General features: G+C 36.9%; 1 protein-coding gene across 1 annotated transcript in view; it reads right to left on the bottom strand.

Annotated features, from left to right (window-relative positions):
• COL5A2 (collagen type V alpha 2 chain) overlaps positions 1–23,476 on the bottom strand; it is a 738,909-nt gene that overhangs the window by 531,941 nt on the left and 183,492 nt on the right. The window contains exon 2 of the mRNA XM_044075160.1: positions 4,516–4,923. Coding sequence (XP_043931095.1) covers positions 4,516–4,923 — 408 coding nt within the window. The remainder of the gene's footprint in view (positions 1–4,515; positions 4,924–23,476) is intronic.

Genomic DNA, 23,476 nt, shown 5'->3' on the forward strand with positions numbered 1-23,476 from the left:
CCTTTTGTTAATGCATATGGGTTCTTCTCTCACTGCAGCCTCAACATCTTTATTTGCTACGAAAATCCTCCGGTTATTATTAGTAATTCCTTTGACAGCTTCACCGTCAACTGTGAAGTCTAAGGGCGTGGCCACTTGCCAGTTCTTGTCCTGCTTCGCCCTTTCTTCTCCTTCCCTAGTCTCTTTTCTTGCACCTTCCATTCATAATAAATTGCTAACTATCTTACTGGGATTGTCATTTGCACTTCACTATCACTGAACGCTTGCCTCACAGACTGTTCAACAGTTACTTGTGTTGGGGTGTTTCCCCTGAAACCCTCTTCCACTTCCTGTCTGCCATTTAAGGTGGTACTGCTAGTATTCTCATTGTCTGTAATGCGATCTCTGTTGACTTTCTTCTCTTTATTAAGTTTTAAAAAAGAACTTACATTTTCTATCTTTTCTTGCATTTTATTCATGAAATCTTGAATTTCTTGAACTGGAGCTGCCAAAGTTAACTCGTCCAGTAAACCTTCTATCCACTTGCCCAGCCTCTTTTCTTCATCTTTCTGATTTTCCTTAAGAAGTTCTACTAACCTTAAGCCGGTTTCTTCACATACCTGGTTTCATTTATTTAAAAATGCTGAACCAAACATGCCACTTGGTTTGTTGTTGACTTTTAAGCCCTTCAGCACGCTTTGCACTTCCAAACAAAACTTAAAATAGGGAATGCACCATTGTAAGCGTTTATGCTTATTCAGTGACGATTCCAAGGGGTATGCATAAGTGTTTAGACTGCAAAGAGTGCAGATTTATAGCAGAGGGACCTTATGTAGAAGTAAGTACCTATGAAAAAAACCATTACAGTGCCAGGTAGGTTTACATGCAGTTCAGAATTTCTGATATACATGGCAAAGTGCCCAGCATGTAATTCCTTCTACATAGGAAAAACCAATAGATCACTGAAAAGGAGAATTTATGAACATTATTATGGAATAAAAAAGAAAGATTACAATAATGCATTGTTTAGACATACATCAGAATGTTCCAAGTGTTCACCCATTTTGTTTTCAGTAATAGACTATGTTTCTCCTGATTTTAATGTGGACAAAGAAGGAGAGCTTGAATATAAAGAGCTTAAATGGCAGATTCTGCTCAATGCTTATAACAAACCTGATCTTAATAGTGGGGTGAATTATAAAGCTGTTTTATGCAGAAAAGCAAAGTACAATAAACGCAAGTAGAACTGCAGTTTTTATAAGTGTCTTGTAGTAATGCTTTTAGTTTATGTTATTTATGTTATTTGTGTAAAACATATTAATTGGTTAATTGAATAGTAATATTTTGTTACTGAAGGGTATTTAAATGTTTTCCAATGAGATTATGGGTGTTTCTGATGAAGGCCATTTTCATGGCCGAAAGCACTTAAAGCCTGTATTTGTTTCAATAAAGGAAGTTCTCTTTGGGATTCACCACTTGGCAGCTTTGGATTTTATTGCAACACTTTGCAAGTTCTTTTTTGTATATTTATCTTTGCATTAACCTACTCATTTGTCAGGTCTGTACATATAATGCTCGTGGATAATTCTCTAAACCCTTAGTTTCACAATTCTTACATATAACTGACCATACTATAGTTACTTCTTCACAATCTCTAACTATTTGACTATCATCTACACTTCTTCACTACTTTACTGCCCCCTACTCAATATCTACTGTCAGCTGATTCCATTTGATAGTAACTAGACTTGTACAGGTTTGTTATTCACTAATACTTTACTGCAGTTTTCATTTGTCTGTCATGTTTTCAATAATGTCATATTATTATAATTCTATGTATGTTCATTTACTACCCCATATATGTATGTTTACTATTCTATGTATGTACATTTATTATTTTTTATTAACACTCATATCATTACTAGTTCCTGTATATACATATATTGTGTTAATCTTGTGAAACTGTTTTCTACTTATTTCTCCCCTGGTCTCTGCTGAAAATAGGACTTGTGCCTAGGCAGACTTTCCAGGTGAACAAAAGTAATAAATAATAACTAAATCTTGGATACCCACTGAGATAAAACTGCCTCTTTTCTGTGGTGATATGGGAGTACCGTGTACTGAAGTGACTTGCTAACCACCTCCCAACAGGTAAATGGAGATTTAGTATACCAAACTCATGGCTACAAGGTGAAAAGTAGCCTTTGTGATGGTCTTGCCATTTTTTTATTTCTTATTTATTCATTTATTTTTGGCAACCACCTCCATTTAGCTGACCTCCTGTTTTTTCCCCTGTTGAAGCTCATGGATCTGGGAAACGTGACATGAGTATAGCGTCTGGGTTGTGGATTTTTAATTTAGCAGAAGGAAGACAGAATGTGGACAGTGGAAGGAGCACCCGTAACTTGGGCTGCAGAGTGCACTGATGAGTCATACATGCCACATGTGGGATGACATGAATGCTACTGAAAGACAACTGCCCCCCTTCTCCAGCACATGCTGAAACTAAATAGTCTACATGTAGCCTTCCTCTAGTCTACTAGTGGAATGTCTGCTCTGACAGAAGCCCAAAACAATCTTTCTGCTGAAGGAGAGCTGCCTGTGGCCGTTTAACACTCTTTTCCCACCCCAGGCTTGCCTTCCAACTATTAAATAATTAAAATGGCAATCTTCTGCATTAAGTTAGTGAAATTTTAGAAAAATCAAAATAATTTCTCATGAGGTAAATAGGAAGTAAAGTGGTTAGTAGTACCATATGCTGTCCTTCAGCTTTGAGCGATACATGTTTATGGCCAGTTCTGGAAACAGGATAAATTATGTTTCCTGCTACATATGCAGGATGACAATGAATTTAGCTATATGGGAGAAAAACATTTTATTCACTGCTGATATTGTTACACCGTGTGGCAATTTTGTTTTTTTAGCTACTTGATTTGGTAAATTGTATTTGACCTGTGTGTTACATGCCATTAAAAATCTGTAATGCAATCCCAAATGATGACAGCAATGCTGAAGATAACTAAGTGCCACAGTTTATTTGCTTTGCCATTGAAGTGCTTTCATCCCTTAGAAGAAACTTTTTCAAACTGAAGTGTCACTCACAAAATCACATTAAAATACTAAAGTTCTGTTCTACTTCTGACAGACTGGGTTATTATAACTTCTTTGTTACTGTCCCATTTTCTTATTCTTTCCTGTATGCTGGTTGCCATCACTTAAAGATGCAGCATGGGGAATATATTGTATATGGTGTCTCTCCATCAGTTCTCCTTCTGTAACTTCTATGTCATTATCTGCTTACTTTGGCAGCGTGCTTTCCACCTGTATTCTTCCTGATAGTTCCTGCCCTTTTCTTTATTTTCTCTCAGCAATTCACTACAAACAATGAATCTCCGATTTGACATACACCATCACCACACCTTCCCAACTATTCTGTTTTCCCTCAGTGCCTCATAGGGTAGTAAAGTCATTATCTAAGTCCCTTTCTCTTATATGATCTTGTAGTGTTACTGTCTTCTCTATTTTCCTCTCCATTTTATTCACCTCTACTTGCCCCATCTTTCCCTACCGCTGCTCCTTCACCCTCTCCTGTCTTCTACTACCTCCTCCTCTTTTCTGCTCTTTGCCCCTTTTTCCCCTCTTCTCTATTTCTCTTCCCCCTCACCTCTCTTCTGCTACTGTCTCCTCTCTTTCTGTCTCCAATTCTTCCTCTCCACTGTTCTCCTCTCCAGCACCTCCTCTCTTTTTCTTCTTCCAGTTCTTGTTTTTGAAGCTGTCCTTCCTCGCTTTCTAACATTTATTGTGCCCTTCCTTTTTAAACTCTGTTACTGATTTACATTTACATTGTTCAGCTACAGATATCTCTTACTGACCTCCTGGATCTTCTCTGCATAACTTGGGCTGGATAATCCTTCACTTTCATGCCATACTCTGCAGGTAAGAGCTAATTCATAGTGTTGAATGTTCTGCACATGGTGGATATGTGCCCTCCACTGTTTAAGGCTACAGCTATTAGTGCTGAAAATGCTGTGTATAAAGCAATAATACTTAAAGTCTAAGCTGTTGTAAGTAGTGATGTGCGGTTGTATACAATCAAGGCTGCACCCATCTGCTTTACTCTTGGATGTTCCTAGTCCAGTAGCAGTCACAATGCATTACTTTCTCAGACTTCAATGTGTGCAACTAGTATTGCAAGCAATATCAATTTCTAATTAATTTAGTACTGAAAAATGATTTTGTAGAACTGCTTTTCCCCTCAGAGTTGATCAACAGTGAGCTTGTTCTTTGCTAAATTCTGATACAGCTGGTATTTTCAAAAGCAAAATTACCAATGTAGTAAAAATGCATGTTTTGTTGGATTTTTCTTTTTTTTTTGCATCAAATGTAACACTGCAGCTGTGATTGACATTAAATACTGAAACATTCTGATAAAATGAGTACAATAGGAATCACTCATGATTAATGTGGGATAATAGTGAAGATATAATAAAGTAAGAGAAATAGAAGACAGCTACAAAGGAGAAAATAAATACTTACAATGAACTCTATAGTCAGTTTCATAGGGATTATTATCACGGCCAGGATTATAGTTGGGAGTTCTGTAGTCTTCTTCATCTGGATTATCAGGACCAGGGTTAGAGTTGCTGGGAGTTCTATAGTCAGTGTCATCTGGATTGTTATAAGGATCAACTTTATAGTCATTATCCTCCGAAATGCCCACAGAGGTAGTGGGGTAAGCAGACTCGACCCAGGGAGCACTAGTAGGACATATTGGGCAGCATTCTCCATCAGGTATTTCAGGTTTGTCACAGTCAACAGCTTCACACTGGACATCATCACAAAGAATCAGGCCATTATCACAGACACAGATCTGACATGGTATGGGTTTCCAGATATCTCGATTCGGGTAAGATTGTCCATCTTGAAAGCAACCTAAATCATCTCCTGAAAAAAGAGAAACATGTATTTTAAAACATAGATCTGTAAATGCACTGCATGCTAGTTAATAAATCCATTAACAAATGTTTAAATAAATAAAAAACTAGATACTCTTTACAGATGTAAAAGCTTCCTAACCAGCAACAGTAAAGTTAACCTAGCTTGTACCCATCTTCTCTCTACCTTACTGGATGCTTCTCCTATCCTAATTAATCTAAACAAGAGTGATTTAAACAAGCTATCAGTATGCTACAACAAAATAGCAAAATTCGTCACAAACTCCTCCTACTGCACCTCACCACTGTCAGGCCCTTAAACAGCTTTCCTGGCTTGAACTCCCTAACACCTTAGCTCTAAACCAACTTCTTATAGCTCACCAAATACTATACCAACCTGACAAATCTCCAGCCTTACAAGACCTGATCATCCTCTACTCCAATAACCAAGAAATTAGATCCACTAACAAGGCACTGATCACAATCTCCAAAAGCCATTACAGCTCTGGTGACTCCCTGTATTCTATCAACATTGCCAAGACTTGGAACTCCCTACCACTACAAATCAGGGTGCAACCTAATAAAACCATCTTCAAAAAACATCTTATTTCCCACCTAAACAACTCCTGGACATGCAACCTTTACCCTACCCACTATCCAACCTCCTCTTTAAAACTCCCACAGATGCACTATATATTATCACATGTTACTTGTAACTGGCTAGCACCTGGCTGACATATTGTAACTCCTTTCCCCTACCCACTATCCAACCTCCTCTTTAAAACTCCCACAGATGCACTATATATTATCATACGTTACTTGTTACTGACTATCATCTGACTGACCTATTCTAACTCCTTTCCCCTACCCACTATTCAACCTCCTCTTTAAAACTCCCACAGATGCACTATATATTATCACACGTTACTTGTAACTGCCTAGCATCTGTCCGATATATTCTCACGGTATATTATCACACGTTACTTACCAACTCACTGCCGCCTACTCCCCACTGCCTCATCTATACCTACTAACTCACATAGACTAAATTGAAAACCTTTCCCTTAAAATGTCAATGCACCTCATATGAACTTGCCTATATTCCCTTTCTTTTTAAGTTTTCCTTCCTTGTCTTATCTTCAGTACATCTTCAAGAGTATCTCTACTAAACATACTGTATGAACAACCATCATATGTTACTACCTGCTATACTTTTAATTGTATGTCTAAACCACTATGCTTATGTAAATATCTTATGCAAGCATATGTTATTGTCTGCTATACTGTTATAACTGAATGTGTAAATATATTATGCATAGTATGTTAGCAATTGTTCTGGAGCTTTTCTCCCCGGGCCTCCACTGGAAACAGATAGCTCTGTTCAGTTGGACCTTCCCGGTAAACAAATGAAAAATAAATAAAATAAATAAATAAAAAAATTTAAATTAATAAACACTACATTAAATATATGATGATATGTATATTTGTTACCATTTTCTAAGAAGCCACATGACTTATGATAAATCTGATTAGACAATTTAAAGTGCCTGATTTTTCAGGTTCCAACATACAGCAAAAAGAACATTAAACTGATAAAAAATCACTACTTGTCCATGAGCTTTTGAAAATAATGAGTTTTCATTCAAAATGGATGCTGCTTTTCGAAATGAGAAGCAGGACACAATGAATCATTAAACTATTGTAGATAACTTATCTGTTTGTGTCATTCTGTAAGAATGATAAGTGATACTCAAACTGATTCCCTGAAAAAGCAGAAGTGAAATTTCTGATTCCATAAATATGGATTATTATACTGTTCTTGCACTTAAAACAAAACTTGGCATAGGGGACATAGCACCATACCTATCATTTAACATTTAACAGTTGGAGAGATTTAGGGGTATATTAAAAAATCTTCTAAGCATCCGCAGTGGTGCAGCGGTACCGTTGTTGCCTCACAGCAAGAGGTTCTCCCGTTCGATTCTCAGCTGGAGTGCGGGGAGTGCCTTCTTTGCAGAGTCTGCATGTCCTCCCCGCGGTTGGGTGGGCATTCAAAAGATATACGTAAATGGGTGTGCCTTCATTGAAGGTTGAACATCGAGCTGGCACCTCAGCGTTCTTCAAAATCTACTGCCAATCATTAGTGGACCGGAGTTACGCTGTGGCGACCCCTAACCGGGAAAAGCCGAAAGATAACAATATTAAAAATCTTCTAAGCACAGCTGGTCAGTGATTTTAATCCCAGCTATTAATTCCCACCTTTGATGACAGATGTTAGGAAAAGGGCAGAATAAATAGGCCAATAGGATATGCAACTGAGAGGATAAAAAATAATTAAAAAATAATGTGGGCTCTTTAACAAGAATATCTCCCAGATAATGAAGGTGATTCAGCGATACTTCTGCTTCTGATAGTGTGTCTGTATAAAATGAAGAAAGAGAACTGGTAACCATTAAGGCCCCCAATTTTATCTGCTCTTCGGCAGCAACAGCAGTCACATTCTAGTTTTAACAATCATATATATGACATCACATATCAACATTCATTGCAATAGTTGGGTTGATTCATTCTTTGTCACACTTGTATAAAACAAATTCATCTGTTCTTCCCATCACTCGTGTCAGATTTCTCCTGATTCTCTTGATGCAGCGTAAAGATATGACACAGTAATAGCAGAATAATGTAATTGTCGGATATCCAATACATAGTCTAGTTAGCTCTGGAGTGGTATCACAGTAATGATGCAATATCTCTTTTTGTATGCGTTTGTATCTGTATTAATTGCTGTTGGACTTCTGAAGGTAGCCAAATATCTTTATATACAAAGAGAAGATTTTTGTCTAATATTGTAGTGTGATGTATGTATAATTCACATAATGCAGTTCATTTCCATCACATGCACTCTTTTAAATAAGATAACAGAACATATTAATTCATTTTGTTTGCTAAGAAATACTAGATAGTATTATTAGATAGCAAAAAATTTTTTCATTCATTTTCCAATACTCAGTTTATCATATTTAGGATCACTAGGGGGGAAAAGCCTATCTGGAGGGGACAGTGGACACAAGGCATGTCACTATACTGAGGAGATAGTTTCCCACCAGAAGGCAGAAACACATATGGCAGATGCTTTACAACACACAGACATACACACACACACACACACACACACACACACACACACACACACACACACACACTCACACACGCAAAATCTTTCTCTCTCTCTCTCTCTTTCTTGTTTTGTTAATTTATAGAGCTGCCACTTTAGTCAATTATCGTCAGCATGCACTGGGATGTGGGGAGAAACTGGAACCTCTGAGGGAAAAAAAACTCACATAGACACTACTGTGGCATTTTTTGCTTATTCTCAGTTACATTCTCAAACACTAAACCTTTTTTTCCTTGAACGCATTTTAAAATTGTGACATTTCAAAAAAAAAAGAAGAAGAAGACGTGGTGACAACAGCAGCACTATTCTGACTGGTACTTGCTACAGTATAATGTAGCCAGGAAAATGACTGTGCTGTATGATACGGCTTAACCTGATACTCGACAAATTGTTCAAACAACCAGAGATGATTAGTATCATCAGCCCTGGAGGTGCTGCCTAGGGAAGGAGGGAGTGGTGCTGATTCATTGCTCAGCATCTGCTGCAATGCTGATTGTTGTGGTTAAGCACGAGTACAATCGACTGCATGGTTTCCATTTTTATTTGTTGTCAACAGCCAGGACTACTGCATCCATAAATGATCACTTTGGACATGTACTTATAGTTGTGATGGTTGCAGGATAAGGGTAATTCTTATGACATAGCTATTATGAGGTTTTGTCTGAGATGATATTGTGATTAAACTGGCTTCTATATTTATTCCACAAAAAATAAAGTGTGAGTGAATTTTACCTCGAATCCCATTATAATTTCTTAGTATTTGTATTATTATCAATATATTTGAATCTGACTTATGTTTCATCTGTGTTGTATATTTTACTCTGTAAATATTGTTCATCTGTATTGTATATTTTACTCTGTAAATATTGTTCATCTGTATTGTATATTTTACTCTGTAAATATTGTTCATCTGTATTGTATATTTTATTATGTAAATATTGTATCTGTCTACTTTTCTGTTTAATTCAGTGTACTACTTTAGTATTTGTAATTTTTTGAAGCTTTTCTTCCCAGGTCTCCGATGAAAATGGGTTTCTAGCCCAGTCGGACACTATCCGGTAATCAAAAGTAAATAAATAATTGCAAAGGATAAGTTAGATAATACACCATTATACAATAATTTTTAAAAGGTTTGGGTCTGTACGAGTTCAACTCATGATATCTGAACTAACTGGTTGGGAGGATGGCTTAATAGCTAAGGTGTTTGCCTTACAAACACAAGGTGCAGGGTTTGAGTCTCACAAGGGATAATTGGCTTGGCTTAAAATGGCTCGCAAGGGCAGTTAGCTTAGTACTAAACTATGAACTAAACTATGAACTATGAGCAGTAAAGACAGAGATTGAATTTATCACAATGTCATAGGGAAAACAGACATAAAGAGTGAATAGAAAAAAAAACAATTCAAAGAATCAAGATGTGGTGAATCAAAATAGTTTAACTAATGAAATTAGAATTATAAAGGCAGTTTTTTAACTACAGAAATGAAAACAGAAATTAGAGAAGAGTTTCAAAATTGCTGTAAGGAAGCATCTCGCCATATCCCAGGAGGTACTGATGGGGTAGACAACTGAATAAAAATACCTGTCAGAATACCAGAGGAACACTTTCGCTACATTAGAAGCAAGGGCAGTAGAGAGGTAGAAGTAGTCTCTACAATTAAGCAATTAAAACCTAAAAAATAGACCACACCTGATGGATTCTAAGTAGTATTTTCTTAATGGGGTTGTGAAGGCAAATAAAAGGGAAATTGTGATGTATGAAAATATTCAAAAAGCTGCTATTATGCCTCCATCCATGTTAAAAGCAAGAATAGTAGTGCTACCTCAGGGAAATGGGTTTCCATTCCATATGGCAAATATTAGTCCCATTTCACTTAAAAACTTCAATGCCAAATTTTAAGTAAAAGTATTTGTAAATAGGTGAGGCAATGCATGACCAAAACTTAACAGATGGTGGACGAGGAGGTTTTCTACAAGTCAAGCAAATTTCTGCCCATTAGTGGGTACTAGTGAATTAGTACTGAGATAATGAACATTTTCTTTCCTGTGCTGGACAGTTGAGCTGTACAAACCCCCTAATCTTAGGTAATAGTTAATGAGGGGATACATTTAAGGGAGGTAATATAAACAGAGGTTATGTCTAAGCTGTAGCCTCTTCAACTTAGTAATGGAAACGTTGGGCCATATTTCAAAAGACTTGCTCTAAGTGTAAGTGATTTACTCTAGATGTAAGCCTGTCCTGATTCTGAAAGACTTGTTCTTGATAAGGCATATCTATAAAGCAGGCATGAACTAGGTCAAGATAAAAAAAATATGTAAGTGATTTATTCCGGTGTATCAGTTATCATATTAATGTATTTATTTGAAACTTTGGTCCTTGTATAAAAAATGCCAGCCAGTAGACACTTAAAGATATGTACCATTCTTTTTCCATAATTTCCTCTACATTACAGACATAGAATAGTCCTGGATAGTCATCAAAAAGTGAAAATATACAAGCAATAGCAGTCATAAACATGATGGCACAAACTGAAAAGAGGGAGGCCACAAAGTAAAGAATGCATAACAAAGTGTTTGTCTCTGAAACAGATTACTAACACATGGAAAAGACTTCCCGAGGCTGTAACAGTCTGAGTAACAATCGCAGAACACAAACATTTATGGGAAAGACATGAAAATGTTTCTCTGAAGGTAAGGGCATATGATAAGTTAATTATGTAGGGTTAAATAACCAAGACGAGGAGAAAATCTGGTAGATTAGATAGCTTTGTGATCCTTATCTGCAAAGAATGTCCTTACTTCAATATTGGTCTTATAAGATCTTATTATGATAAGAGCACTCCAACTACCACTTTTTCATTTAAATATCAAAATTGCATCTTTGCCTGAATATTGGATTAGAGCTTGCATTTTTTGTAGATCACCTTTTATAAAATGGTAGGTAATTATATAAATCTTTGTTTGAGCTGTTTAAGACAACATAACAGATGTGCGAATACGCACGCGCACACACACACACACACACACACACACACACACACACACACACATGCACACAAACAAGCAGAAGACCATACACACACACACACACACACACACACACACACACGCACACACACACACACACACACAAACACACACACACACACACACACACACACACACACACACACACACACACACACACATACCATGCATTTATAAGTATGTGCATATGTAATGTCTGTGTGTATGCATTTACAGTTCTTTTAATTATGCAAATGTTATATTGGCAAATAATAAGCATGCTATGCATCTGTATATTACATTTTTAACTAGAAGTTATTACCAATAATATCTATATGCTTCAATTTATGATCTACAAAGTATAAAAAATAATAAATAATTTTCCCGGAAGCCTGTGAGACATTGCTTTTTTTTCCCTTTAATTCCATATGTGTCTCCTGATTAAGTAGTACTTTTGCAGTTTTTTTTATGCTTACAGGTTTGAGCTCAGAACGGTATCCAATCTTTTCTCATTTGTTCTTGGACAGTGCCAGCAGGTTTGTATCTGGCTTTGTATGTTGCTGCTTCTTACAGGTCTAATTAAAGTGAAAATAACAGAAAACACCAGTGGTGATGCAATAATTTTATGCACTCCCCCCATGGCTCTTCTAAAATTGTACTCTATTAGTTAAATACATTTTTATTGTTTAGTTGTTTATCAATACACCAACAGGAAAACCTGCTTTAATGTGCCTAAACCCTAGCTCTATCAGTGCATAATACACGTTATTCAAGTAATCAGACTTTGAAAGTAACTGCAGACCCCCTACCTAAAAATACTGCCACCAGTGAATGCCACCACATTATTGTTAAGCATATAATTCTGTAAAAGTGTTCTTCTTGCCTTTAATACAATACCACACACATTAAAATATAAAGAATGCCTTTGAATACCCAACCTTGCTAACAAACAGGTCTATCATGAATTTTGATCCCTCCATTTACCCATACTCTTGTGAATACTTATAGACTTCAATGTTCTTTTGTCATTACCCTAATTATTGCTCAAGACATCTTTCCATACCTCCCGGGTATCCATTATTATTGGTTGAACGATTTTGGTATGACAGACAAAGCAGCAAAAAAAAAAAAAAAAAAATCACTGAAAAACCAGTTTGAGCAACCAGGACTTTCGTAAGCTTTTTTGTGGGTGCATTCACTCCTATACTGCCCATGTGGGTGAAGATGCCCCATACTCCCATTTAAATTATATATATCAACTGCACAGGGTGCTGCGGTAGCATTGTTGACTCACAGTCAGACGCTGTCTGGTTCGATTCTCAGCTAGAGCATCTTCTGCGTACAGACATGCGTGAATGGGTGTACCTTCGTTGAAGGTTGTGTGCCAGGACTGGTAACTCGGCACATAAAAATCAACTACCAATCATTAGTGGACCAGAGTTCCACTGTGGTGACCCCTAACCGGGAAAAGCCGAAAGATACAACATATCAATTGCACAGATGCACAACAGTGGCAAAGGGTGACATCATCTGTTCACTGAAAGTGACTTTCAGTGATAAAGCTGTCGTGCTGTTGTCAGTCAGACAGCATTTGGCACAAATACACATTACCTCTCCAAGATTCCAGATTTTGAATGAGACGGCAGCAACTGACCATGACTTTCTCCTTACATAGGCTGGTGAGAGGGACATCATTTTGTCTTATGATGGAGTCTCCAATGACCAGATTGTTGGATTGTGTGATGGCTTGCCTTATGGGCTTAGAGGAAGAGGTTCTTTGAGATGTGGCTCTATGTGATGATGTGGATGTTGTTTGGAAAGAGTGCATTTGGGGCTGCTGAGGGTATTTGTTACATGTACTTTGTATAGGAGGTCTTTGTGGTTTAGGAAGGTTTCATTTAAGTGCCTCAGTATATGTGGGTCTATATGTCTGCTTTGAATTGTGTGAGATGAGTGCAGCATGTGTACTACTGACTACCTTATTGACATTAGGAATGCTTTTATGTGAGAGCCTTGCCTCCAGTGACATTGTGTAAATACATCTCTCACATACCATTTCAGTCTGTTTGAGAATTAACTGGTTGTCAGTAAATATGAGGCAACGTCTACATTGCCTCAGGATGCCCATATTCGCCAAGCTGGTAATAGAGACAGTGGAAAGTTCATATCCATGACAACAGACCTTTTTTATTAATTAGATAGCTGGAGTGAGACTATAAAGCAATGTCAGGTGTATCCAGTTTGCAATTCTGGGGACAGTGTTGCTTGTGACTGCAGAGTAGTTGTCCTGTGTGCAACTAGGTACTGGAGAAATTTAAATCATGCTTTTACATGAAAAATGTCACTCAAGGTGTTTGAGTCCATACAGTGCATGGCCAAACACTTGAAAGAAAACTAATATGTAGACCCTGAAAATTTAAGGATCAAGTATTTAGGCAGATATTCTGAAGTTAGAAACAAATCAAGCAGTACTTACTGAAAACAGTCTGAATAAATTGAAACATAAATGCTATATGTTGTTTCCAATAAAACTGTATTTGTACATGCTCATTGCTTGTACTAACTTTCTGGTAATGCTGTATACACTTGTCATTTTCCCCATATTATTTATTTATTTATTTAGAAGCAATGCATACCATTTCATTTTCCTGTTTCACTATTTAAGAATCAGAGGATCCAGCCTCCATATACTAACCTTTCCCCTTCCCTAATGACAAATGCAGGCTAACCAGGTAATGTTCCAATACACCGGTAGGCATTATTGTGCTCTCTGAGATTCTATCAAAGACTGCCATGAAATAAGTCCCGTATCAAAGTGTGGTGGATATTCTTGGAGTAGTGCTAGGGGAAAATCTGATGTGTGGCAGCTCCTAAACTGTCAATGTGTCTCAAAAAACTTACTAAGATGGATGGAGTCATCAGCACTGTTCCTATAAAATTTCAAGTTCAGTTGGAAGGCCCTAGATATTTTTCCGTGCTTTAAGTAGAAAAGGAGATCAATCCAAAGATTTGTAAAGGTAAGTTGCTATGCTCTTTAGGGAGTTCACAGAACTAACCCCATACAAGTTTTCCAGCCAGGTAGACATTTGTTTTCTTCTTACAATTATTCTTTCATATATATATATATATATATATATATATATATATATATATATATATATATATATATATATAGATTCACATTATAATTTTGAAATACTGAAATACCGAATTTCAGTATTTCAAAATCATAAAGTCGAACGTCCATAATCCCGAAAGCATACAATCGCGCAACACACAATCACGAACACATACACACCATAAACCACACAACACATAAATTGTCCAACCCACACTACAACAAACAAAACACACATAAACACAAAATCACAAACAAACAAATCTACACTACATGTAAGCAGGGAGGCAAGCCCCCCTGCACCCACCCACACACACATCCGCTTCTTATATATACTAACTCCAAGATCGCACAAGTAGACACAAAAAGGAAACACACACCCACACATTTCACAGTCCCTCGCACATACACACAAATATCACACATATACATACATCGGGTCTATATTAGAACATCGAAGTTTCACAACTTCGAATGTTCTAATATCGACCCCTATTCAGCGAACGCTGACAGTAGCAAAGCTGCAGAACACCAAATTTCTTCCTAGGGAAGGAATTTGGTTGGCCGTTCCTGTGGCTTTGCTATGTTCAGCACTGTGGTGGAAATTATGGGTTGGGATCAGGTAAGTGTGTGATTGTGTGGATGTGAGGGTTAGAGCACGGGGTAGGTGAGTTAGGGTTAGGACATGGGTCAGGTAAGTGTGCGATTGTGTGGATGTGAGGGTTAGGGTGGGGTAGGTGAGTTAGGGTTAGGGCGTGGGTGAGGTGAGTGTGCGATAGTGACGGACCTTAGGGTTAGAGTTTGGGTTAAGGTAAGTGGATAGCTAGTGGTGTGTGTACAGTTTAGTGTAGGATTAGATGTAGGATTTTAGGTGTATGTGTGTGGATTGCTGTTTGTTTGGTGTGTTTGTGTTGTGTGTATGTGTGTCGGAACAGCACATTTTTTTCCAATAGGGGTCGATATTAGAATATTTGATGTTTTAAAAAGTCAATGTTCTAATATAGACCATATACATCAACACATCCAACATTTACACACATTCAGACACACTCAAACTCCCACACAAAATGCTTACAATACACTCACTTACCTTCAATTGCACCTACATCCATACACGAACCACAATACACACCCACCACTGCACGCCACGTACCTTAAGCCATAACTGCGAATTCCAGATATTCGAATTCACGATTATGCACATTCGCGATCTTGAGTATTCGACTTTATGATTTCAAAATACTGAAATTTGGTATTTCAGTATTTCGAAATTATAAAGTGAACCTATATATTTCATAAACAGAGCCTTCAAGATAATCATACTGAGAATGGCCAGTACTGCCTTTGCTTTTAATAGTTTTGAAATTCACTTGACTATCTATGAAGTAAACAGCATCTTATTCCTTTTAGTGGTACCTAACTTACAATATATCAGATGAACCTTTGTTCTTCTGTGCATTCTTAAACAAAAAGGCTATATCTCTACATTAACTTTTATAGTTGTAATGATGGCCTTAGATTGCACAACAAATATGTCTGCATCTAGATCAGATAGCACTCATATTGCTACCAACAGAGGCCATGTAAAGCCTGAACTATAAACACTGCCACTTGCCACAAGTGTTTTTCACAGAGTCTGTAAACAACTCCTCCTAAGAAATGTACTTTCACATGTGTCTAATAAAGGGAGAAAGCACAGCTGTGGGCGTTGCAGAAATATTGTTTCACAATTGTCTCAGTAACTAAAGACTCTTACAACTAAGTTATTACTTGAGCATTGACCATTTCTGTGGGTGGGTTACCATTGGACCTGCCAAGATAACAAAGCAGTTGTATAGTAGACAGCTGTTTTAATGTTTCCTCTGAGGACTTCACATTACATTGTTTCACACAGCAACAATATTTCCTTGGCAATCATAAAACAAGAGTCATACATTTGTGTAAAGAAAAGGAATAAGGTCTACTCATATTAATAATTCACAAATAACTGAGGCAATTTTATTATGCTACTGTGGCCTAGCTTGTGGCATGGAAAGAATATCTATCTACGTATCTATGTCTGTATCTATCTATATAAACATGCACACATATATACATACATACATAAAGCATAAACAGATCCTTGTAGTGAGGTACAATAGTTTTCCAGCCTTAGGGCATAACATATCTCCAACTCATATGGAAAATCTTAAACCACAGGGAAAATTGGTACTTTAGATAAGAAACAAATCTGCAAGCTGATGCCTTGTAATCAAGAAAAAAAGAGCCACAAACTGTATATGAGTTCAGTTCAAACTTCACAGTAAATCAAGCATTTCCATTTTTTTAACAACTGATACATTTAGAAATAAAAATAAAAAAGTATTAAATAGAAATATGCATTCACACTTAAATAGGCTTCATCAGGTCTAATTCCCATTTATATGACATACAATATTTATGTGCTTTAACAAAAATAATCTACACTTTCCATAAAAAAAATGCATTCCTTTATGTAGTGACGCATTCATTACAAATATGTGCCAAGAGACCTGAAAGGGCCCTGCATGTGCTAGGTCTGAGATAAACTATAGCATTAAATGGCAATGAACCTAATATGGATAAAAGAGGAAAAAATACAAATGACTTCTAATTCAGCATGCTCCATCTAATAACAGTTGATGCCAGAACAGGTAGTACTATAGGCCCTAGTAAACATGAGGTTAAGACAAATGACTCCATTGTCATGACAGACAGTCACATGACATTGCCAGAGCTGTAATCCCTAACATGTAGCTAAGTATAGTACTCACCATGAGAATCAATGAGGCTGCAGGAAAAAAATGTCTGTTATTCCAGTGCCATTTGCATAAAACATGTATAGAGCTGTCTGGAGAGAAGTGGAAATGTAACTATACAGACTGTCTAATCCTTGGTACTATACTGAACCTACTAGATCATTATGTATACACAATATATTGATCTGTCTACAGCTGGGAAAAATAAAAATTATAGGCTGTTGGGGGTGATGCATACAATGTATCTTTTGACCCCCCCAGCAACCCTCCCCTTGATGGACCCTCCTGCACATCAGCAGAACAAAAATTCTAAAGACTTAAACCTTGTCTATCATATAAATAGGACCTGCTAGAGAGAGACAGGTATGCATCCCAGAGACTTCCCCTTCTCTGGAATAGGCGCCCCATCCATGCAATGCAGAGTATCACCCTAACCCAATTCAAGCTGAACTGGATAACTGGAGAGGGAACTAGAAATTCACCCCTGGTTTGGCACCTATGATTCTAATGGACACAGCCTGTTTGTTTGTGTCTTTCGGCTTTTCCCGGTTAGGGGTCGCCACAGCGGAACTCCCGTCCGCCAATGATTGGCAGTAGATTTTTACGTACTGGCTTGCCGGGCCTAACGCACAACCTTCAACGAAGGAACACCCATTCATGCATGTCGCCACACAGAAGACGCTCTAACTGAGAATCGAACGGGCAACGTCTAACTGTGAGGCGACAACGCTACCGCAGCACCACCACCGCAGTAATGGACACAGCCTGTAAAGAGTTTATATCCCAGGCCCCTGCTTATAAATGTTTCATCACCAAAGGTAACAGAACTTTTCAGAGATTTGGTATACATGGCCTCAGTGGTTGTTAGCCTAATATGCACCTATGAACCTATGAATTCATAAATTGTTAATACAGTACTAAGAGAAAACAGGTACAGTATAAAGATATGTCCATTACCAAAAGGCATAAATACTAAAGCAATGCAGGTGCTGCAGGTTATAAAACTAACACAAACTCAGCTTGTGGTACAAATGTAATCGCAAGCATGTGAATCATAGTTGAAAAGAGACTTAACCTAAATGTGTGAGACTAGGGTTAAATTATAGGAAGTGGCGAATCAAGTGAGGACAAGACAACACCATTGCCTCTGGGCATGTAATCTGAGCCTGGGATGGTTCCTTACAAGAACACAGAGATAAGAGTAGGGTTGACCTGACATAAAGGAAAAGGTATAGTTTTGTCCGTGAGAAAACTCTTCACTTTATAGTTGTTATTAAAACTGATACAATTAAAATAAAATCTGAAATCTAAAGTGCTTTTATTTATTTACCAATACGTAGGTGGGGCTTCATGAGATCAGTGTAGAACAGCAAAGTGGCATTACATGCATTCATAAGATTATCTTAACTAAATGATAAATATCTGTAAGAGACAAACATGATATTGAGACCAGAAGAAAATAAATCAACAAATGTGTTAACATTATGCAATGGATGTATATAAACCAACATTAAATATGTGTATACCTAATTGAAGGAAAGCTTTAAAACTTAGAATTAGTAGTAATATTATTAAATATTAGCATTAGAAATTAGAATGAGAAAATGCTGTTTCATGTATATGTATATGTGTATGTATCTGTATATGTACATGTACAAGCATATGTATGTGCATATTTGTAGTTCATCCCTTGACTGGATTAATAAAACAAATCATTTATTTATTTATTTATATTTGTTGACCGTAGGTCCATTTTCCGCAGAGGCCCGGGGAGAAAAGCTCCACAGTTAAAATAAACAGACAGTAGTTACATTGGATTACATAGCGATTAACAATTTACATAGCAATTACTTACAACGTATTTACAGATGAAGAACATAGTACATCAGTAGACAACTAGTATCTTTATCTGTGAAGTACATAACAGACATTAACAAATGTTACAATGAGAAATTCCTGCTGTATAATAAGTACTAGGCTTATGAGCATCTGAGCTTGCTATAATCAAGGTAGTCAGTGGAGTGGAAAGAAAGGTAGTGGTTAGATGGGGAGGGTGATATTAGAGTGGGAGTTGCAAGGGCATAGCCAGCATGTTTTTAGGTGTGCTTTCAGTAAAGTTTTGAAGTGGGTGCATGATGGTATGGAGGTAATTGTGGGTGGAAGGGAGTTCCATAATTTGGCTATGGTGCAAGAGAATAGTGCTTCACCAGCAGAGTTATTGACTTTAGTGATCTGTAAGTGATTTTTGTTGCTGGATCTTAGTGGTCTGGTGGTGTGATAGGGTTGGATTTAATTCCAACAATAATTACATTAGCATATACGTCACAATATATGCCACATAACAAACTATTACAATATTTCAATGTAATTTCAGCTCAGCTGTCCAGTTCCAAGCAGAATATGTGCAGTTGCCTTAAGATCAAACTGGTTCAGAGTAGTACCTTACCTTGAACTGAAGAATAACTTGCCATAACCTATGCAGTAAAACAGTGGAGTTTACCCCTAGCAAAATATGCTATGCACTCAATCCTTGGCTGTATGCATCCAGATTATCAGACTCCTCTGACTACATTAACAACCAGGTAACTTCTATTATAGAGATGTCTTTAGCTGAAAAGTCTAGTGTAGCAAACGCCAAAAACATTTCTCTCGCTGGCCTTCTTGTATTCTAGATCCTTATCAGGCTGAAACCAAGAATGTCAAGCTTCTTTGTAATCTGTGGTTTCTGATTTCATCCAATTGCCCAAACCCAGCTTTCCTGTTTCTAATACATGATACTTTAATGATGAGAAACTAAAAAAAGGTGATCTGGTTCTTCTCTTACTATCAACTGTAGTTTCATAAACATTTTAACTATTATTACAAAAGTGCAAAACTGTGTATTATACAATAATGGCTTATTGCTATTTAAAAACAAGCATGCTGATTGGACACCTCAGTCAGTATGCCCATTGAAAACTGAGCATCTGAGCATATGACTTATGATGGCCTTTGTATCTGAATATGAACCATAATACAATCCTTGTAACCTACTCCATAGTGCAGACTATTAGTTTAACATTTTTTAAAGCAGTTTAGCTTGCTTTCTCCACACTGCTAAATAGAAATACAAAATGCTTTAAAATCTTAAACTAGTCTGCTACACTGAGCAGGTTACAAAAGTATACATATTTAAAAAATCTCTTAGCTATCAGTGCTGGGAACTGTACAGTCAGTTCCATGACAACTCACTTAATGGCTTAAGTCTGGTGGATGGCATCGCCAACTTTCTGTAGAGCATGACATTGTAAAAAATGCCCCAAAAGATAGAAAAAAACACAACACTATTAACACAAATCCACCAGGTAGCTCAGAAAAAATCTAGCAACAGCAGTAATAAACCAAGAAAAAGGTGTTTGCATAAAAACGGTTTATTCGCTTTCATCACAACTGACTTTTTCAGATCAAACAACCTCACTGAATAAACATCTTTATATATAAAAGTATAATTAATTAATCCATTAAACATTTAACATTTAACCAGTTAACAAATGTTGCATTTCCCAAACACTGTATGTTCCTTTAAAAATACATCTATTGGAGAAATACTAAGTCACCTGAAACAAAAATGTGCACTTAATGTTATAATTTCAGTCTGTGACTTTTTAAAAAACATTTTATATTAATTGTATCATTTAGGGATGATAGTTATGTAGGGTTTTGGCAGGAACTGTCCAAATTTTTGCAAAATGTCCAGATTTTTGCCTCATATTTTTGGTCTATTGCTCATAAAATTTGTAGTTTTCAGCAATGATCTGAGGATTAAGGTCACTAAATAATGACATGCATTTGAGTTTCAGACTTTGAATCCTTCAGAAAATCTATGTTAACAGAAACCCTGAAAATCTAGCAACTTTCTAAGTTTAAAAGAGGAATATTTAAAATATGTCCCTATTTTTTAACTTTGTCCCACCATTTTGTCAGGCTTTGTCCAGATTTCTTGCACTAAGAGGTTAAGGGGTATCATACTGACTAATTTCAGGGTCACATGATTATTATTATTATTATTATTATTATTATTATTGGTAGTAGTAGTATAGTAGTCTTTCCATGTAAATTTTGAATATGACTTGCCTTGTAAGCAAATAGTTCTTATTTCTGGGCATAATTCTGTGTGTTCTTTCAGCAATAGGTAGGACAAGGAACTTCCATTAGCACATGCAGTTACTGCATTGCTATTAAACTTGAGAGTGTCTTCTCCTTTCACTCTTTCAAGTAAACCCCAAACCCTTTAACTATTGTGTCTGGAATGATTTTTCAGATCATTCACTTGTTTTCCTCAAATGAGTATTAGAAAACTGATGGTTTAACAGTCTGTCCACCCTCCTCAGTGTAGTGCATTGCTTCTACAGTTCAGAAATGATGTTAAGTCATGGGTTTAACTATCATACTGACATACTCAGTGTAGAGCACTCTTCCTGATGAAGATGCTAAGTGAGGGGTTTAACAGTCTCACTGACATTCCCAGTGTAAAGCATTGTTCTTGATGAAGATACTGAGTCAGGGGTTTAACGGTCTCACTAAGATTCCCAGTGTAGAGCACTGTTCCTGATGAAGATGCTGAGTCAGGGATTTAATGGTCTCACTGACATTCCCAGTGTAGAGCACTGTTCCTGACGAAGATGCTGAGTGAGGGGTTTAACAGTCCCACTGTAGAGCACTGTTCCTGACAGAGATGGTGAATCGGGGGTTTAACTCTGACCTGCATTCTCTACAGCACATTGTTCTTGCATTTCAGCCTGATGCTGAATCAGAGTCTGATGTAGCTGTTACAAATGCAGTTGATATTTAACAAGGGGTTACTTTATTTCTTGAATATTCCTGGCATTGTTCTGTAAAAGAACAGATATGGCTTCCACAGTGGTTCTAAGCACTTTCAATTCTTCTGCCACTGTACTTGACTGTCCCTCCTACCGGGAAATGCACCCTGTGACTTTATTCCACAGCAACAGTTTTACAAGCTTAAAAGCTTTTCCAACAAAATAAAGTTTTTAGCAGTTGCTATGTATACTCAGAAATATATATATATATATATATATATATATATACACATATTTTTTTACAGTTTATGAAAGTTTCTTTATAAATTCAGCAAAAGTCCAAGGTAAAATGACTTGGAGGAGTTCTGTTTCTCTGTCTTAGTACTGTTGTTGTCTCATATACATGCTTGTGCCTAATCTAAGACACTGTTTCAAAAGCAGATTGTGTAATGTATTTACAGAAAAGCTTTATTCAGATACATAAATACAATATGCTAATAATCCCAGCCACACTGCTTGCTTTTAAGCTATTGCATACCGCATGCTTGAATTTAAAGGCATACTGTATGTATTTCCCTCCATTAAGTAAACCCCGCATCACAGTTTTAAGAGAAAAGGCAACAGGCACTACAATGGACATTAATGTAAGTTAGGACACAGTTTATTTCCCAGATCAGAAATGAAGTAGCAGGCTGGTCAGATAAAGAGCTCGGTGAGACTACCATTACCAAGTATGAATTCACTATAGAAGTACTTAAGGAGATTCAGCTGGATTTTCCTACAAAAGCTTGACAATACCTTTTTCAGCTTACCATGTTCGGAAAGTGTGATTCCAAAAAATGATGAGTCAAAAAATATATAAAAGCAGAGTTTTCTTTTTTTCTTGCAGGAGGCACACCCCCACACCCTCTAAAATGATGTATACCAGCTTCACAGTTGTACCACAGGGGAGAAAAAGAGGAAAACATCCAAAAGTCATGCTGCCAACTTGCACAATACAATACACAGTGTGAAAATCACAGCAATGAAACATTCTTGTACTAAAGATGCACAATGACAGAGTCACATATGACTCATAGATATGTTGATTCAGATATGGTACATGTTAGACCTCTTATCAGTGGACTAAGGCCTCTTCAAACAGATGTGAACAAAATACTGTCTGCACACTCTATGTCTGTGATAGAAGTATTTAAATACTAATACTATTAGACAGACTAACAGTGAAGTAGAAAAATACTAAATCTGATACACCTGCTAAAAGTACCTTCAAGCTTTGAAATGGAAAAGTAATATGTTCCACCAATAGACTGCAAATACTAGACAATAGAACAAAAAGTATGACACTGAACCAGAAGCATTTTCAGTTGGGATACCTTGGTTGCTAAGGTTCCTTAAAATAAGTGAGAACAAACTTGCACTTGGACAAACTAATGAGGTATACAACCCAGGACTCTAGAATTCAATAGTTCTGTACGTTGTCGTATTAGCATTCTAGATACAAATTAGTGGCGATGGTGACTTGGATCACAATTGATGAACATGTACGGAAACAGTTTACACATGGAGTAGCTCATTCACAAACCACCCCCCTGCACCACCTTAATCATGTTACTGCCCTTATCCCTACACCTGCCCATAACCAAAACCCTATACATTACTTTATGAAAATCTCTTTCCCAAGCAGT

This window comes from Protopterus annectens, chromosome 6.part0 (genome assembly GCF_019279795.1).
Source record: "Protopterus annectens isolate FY-2018-M chromosome 6.part0, PAN1.0, whole genome shotgun sequence".
Lineage (NCBI taxonomy): Eukaryota > Metazoa > Chordata > Ceratodontiformes > Protopteridae > Protopterus > Protopterus annectens.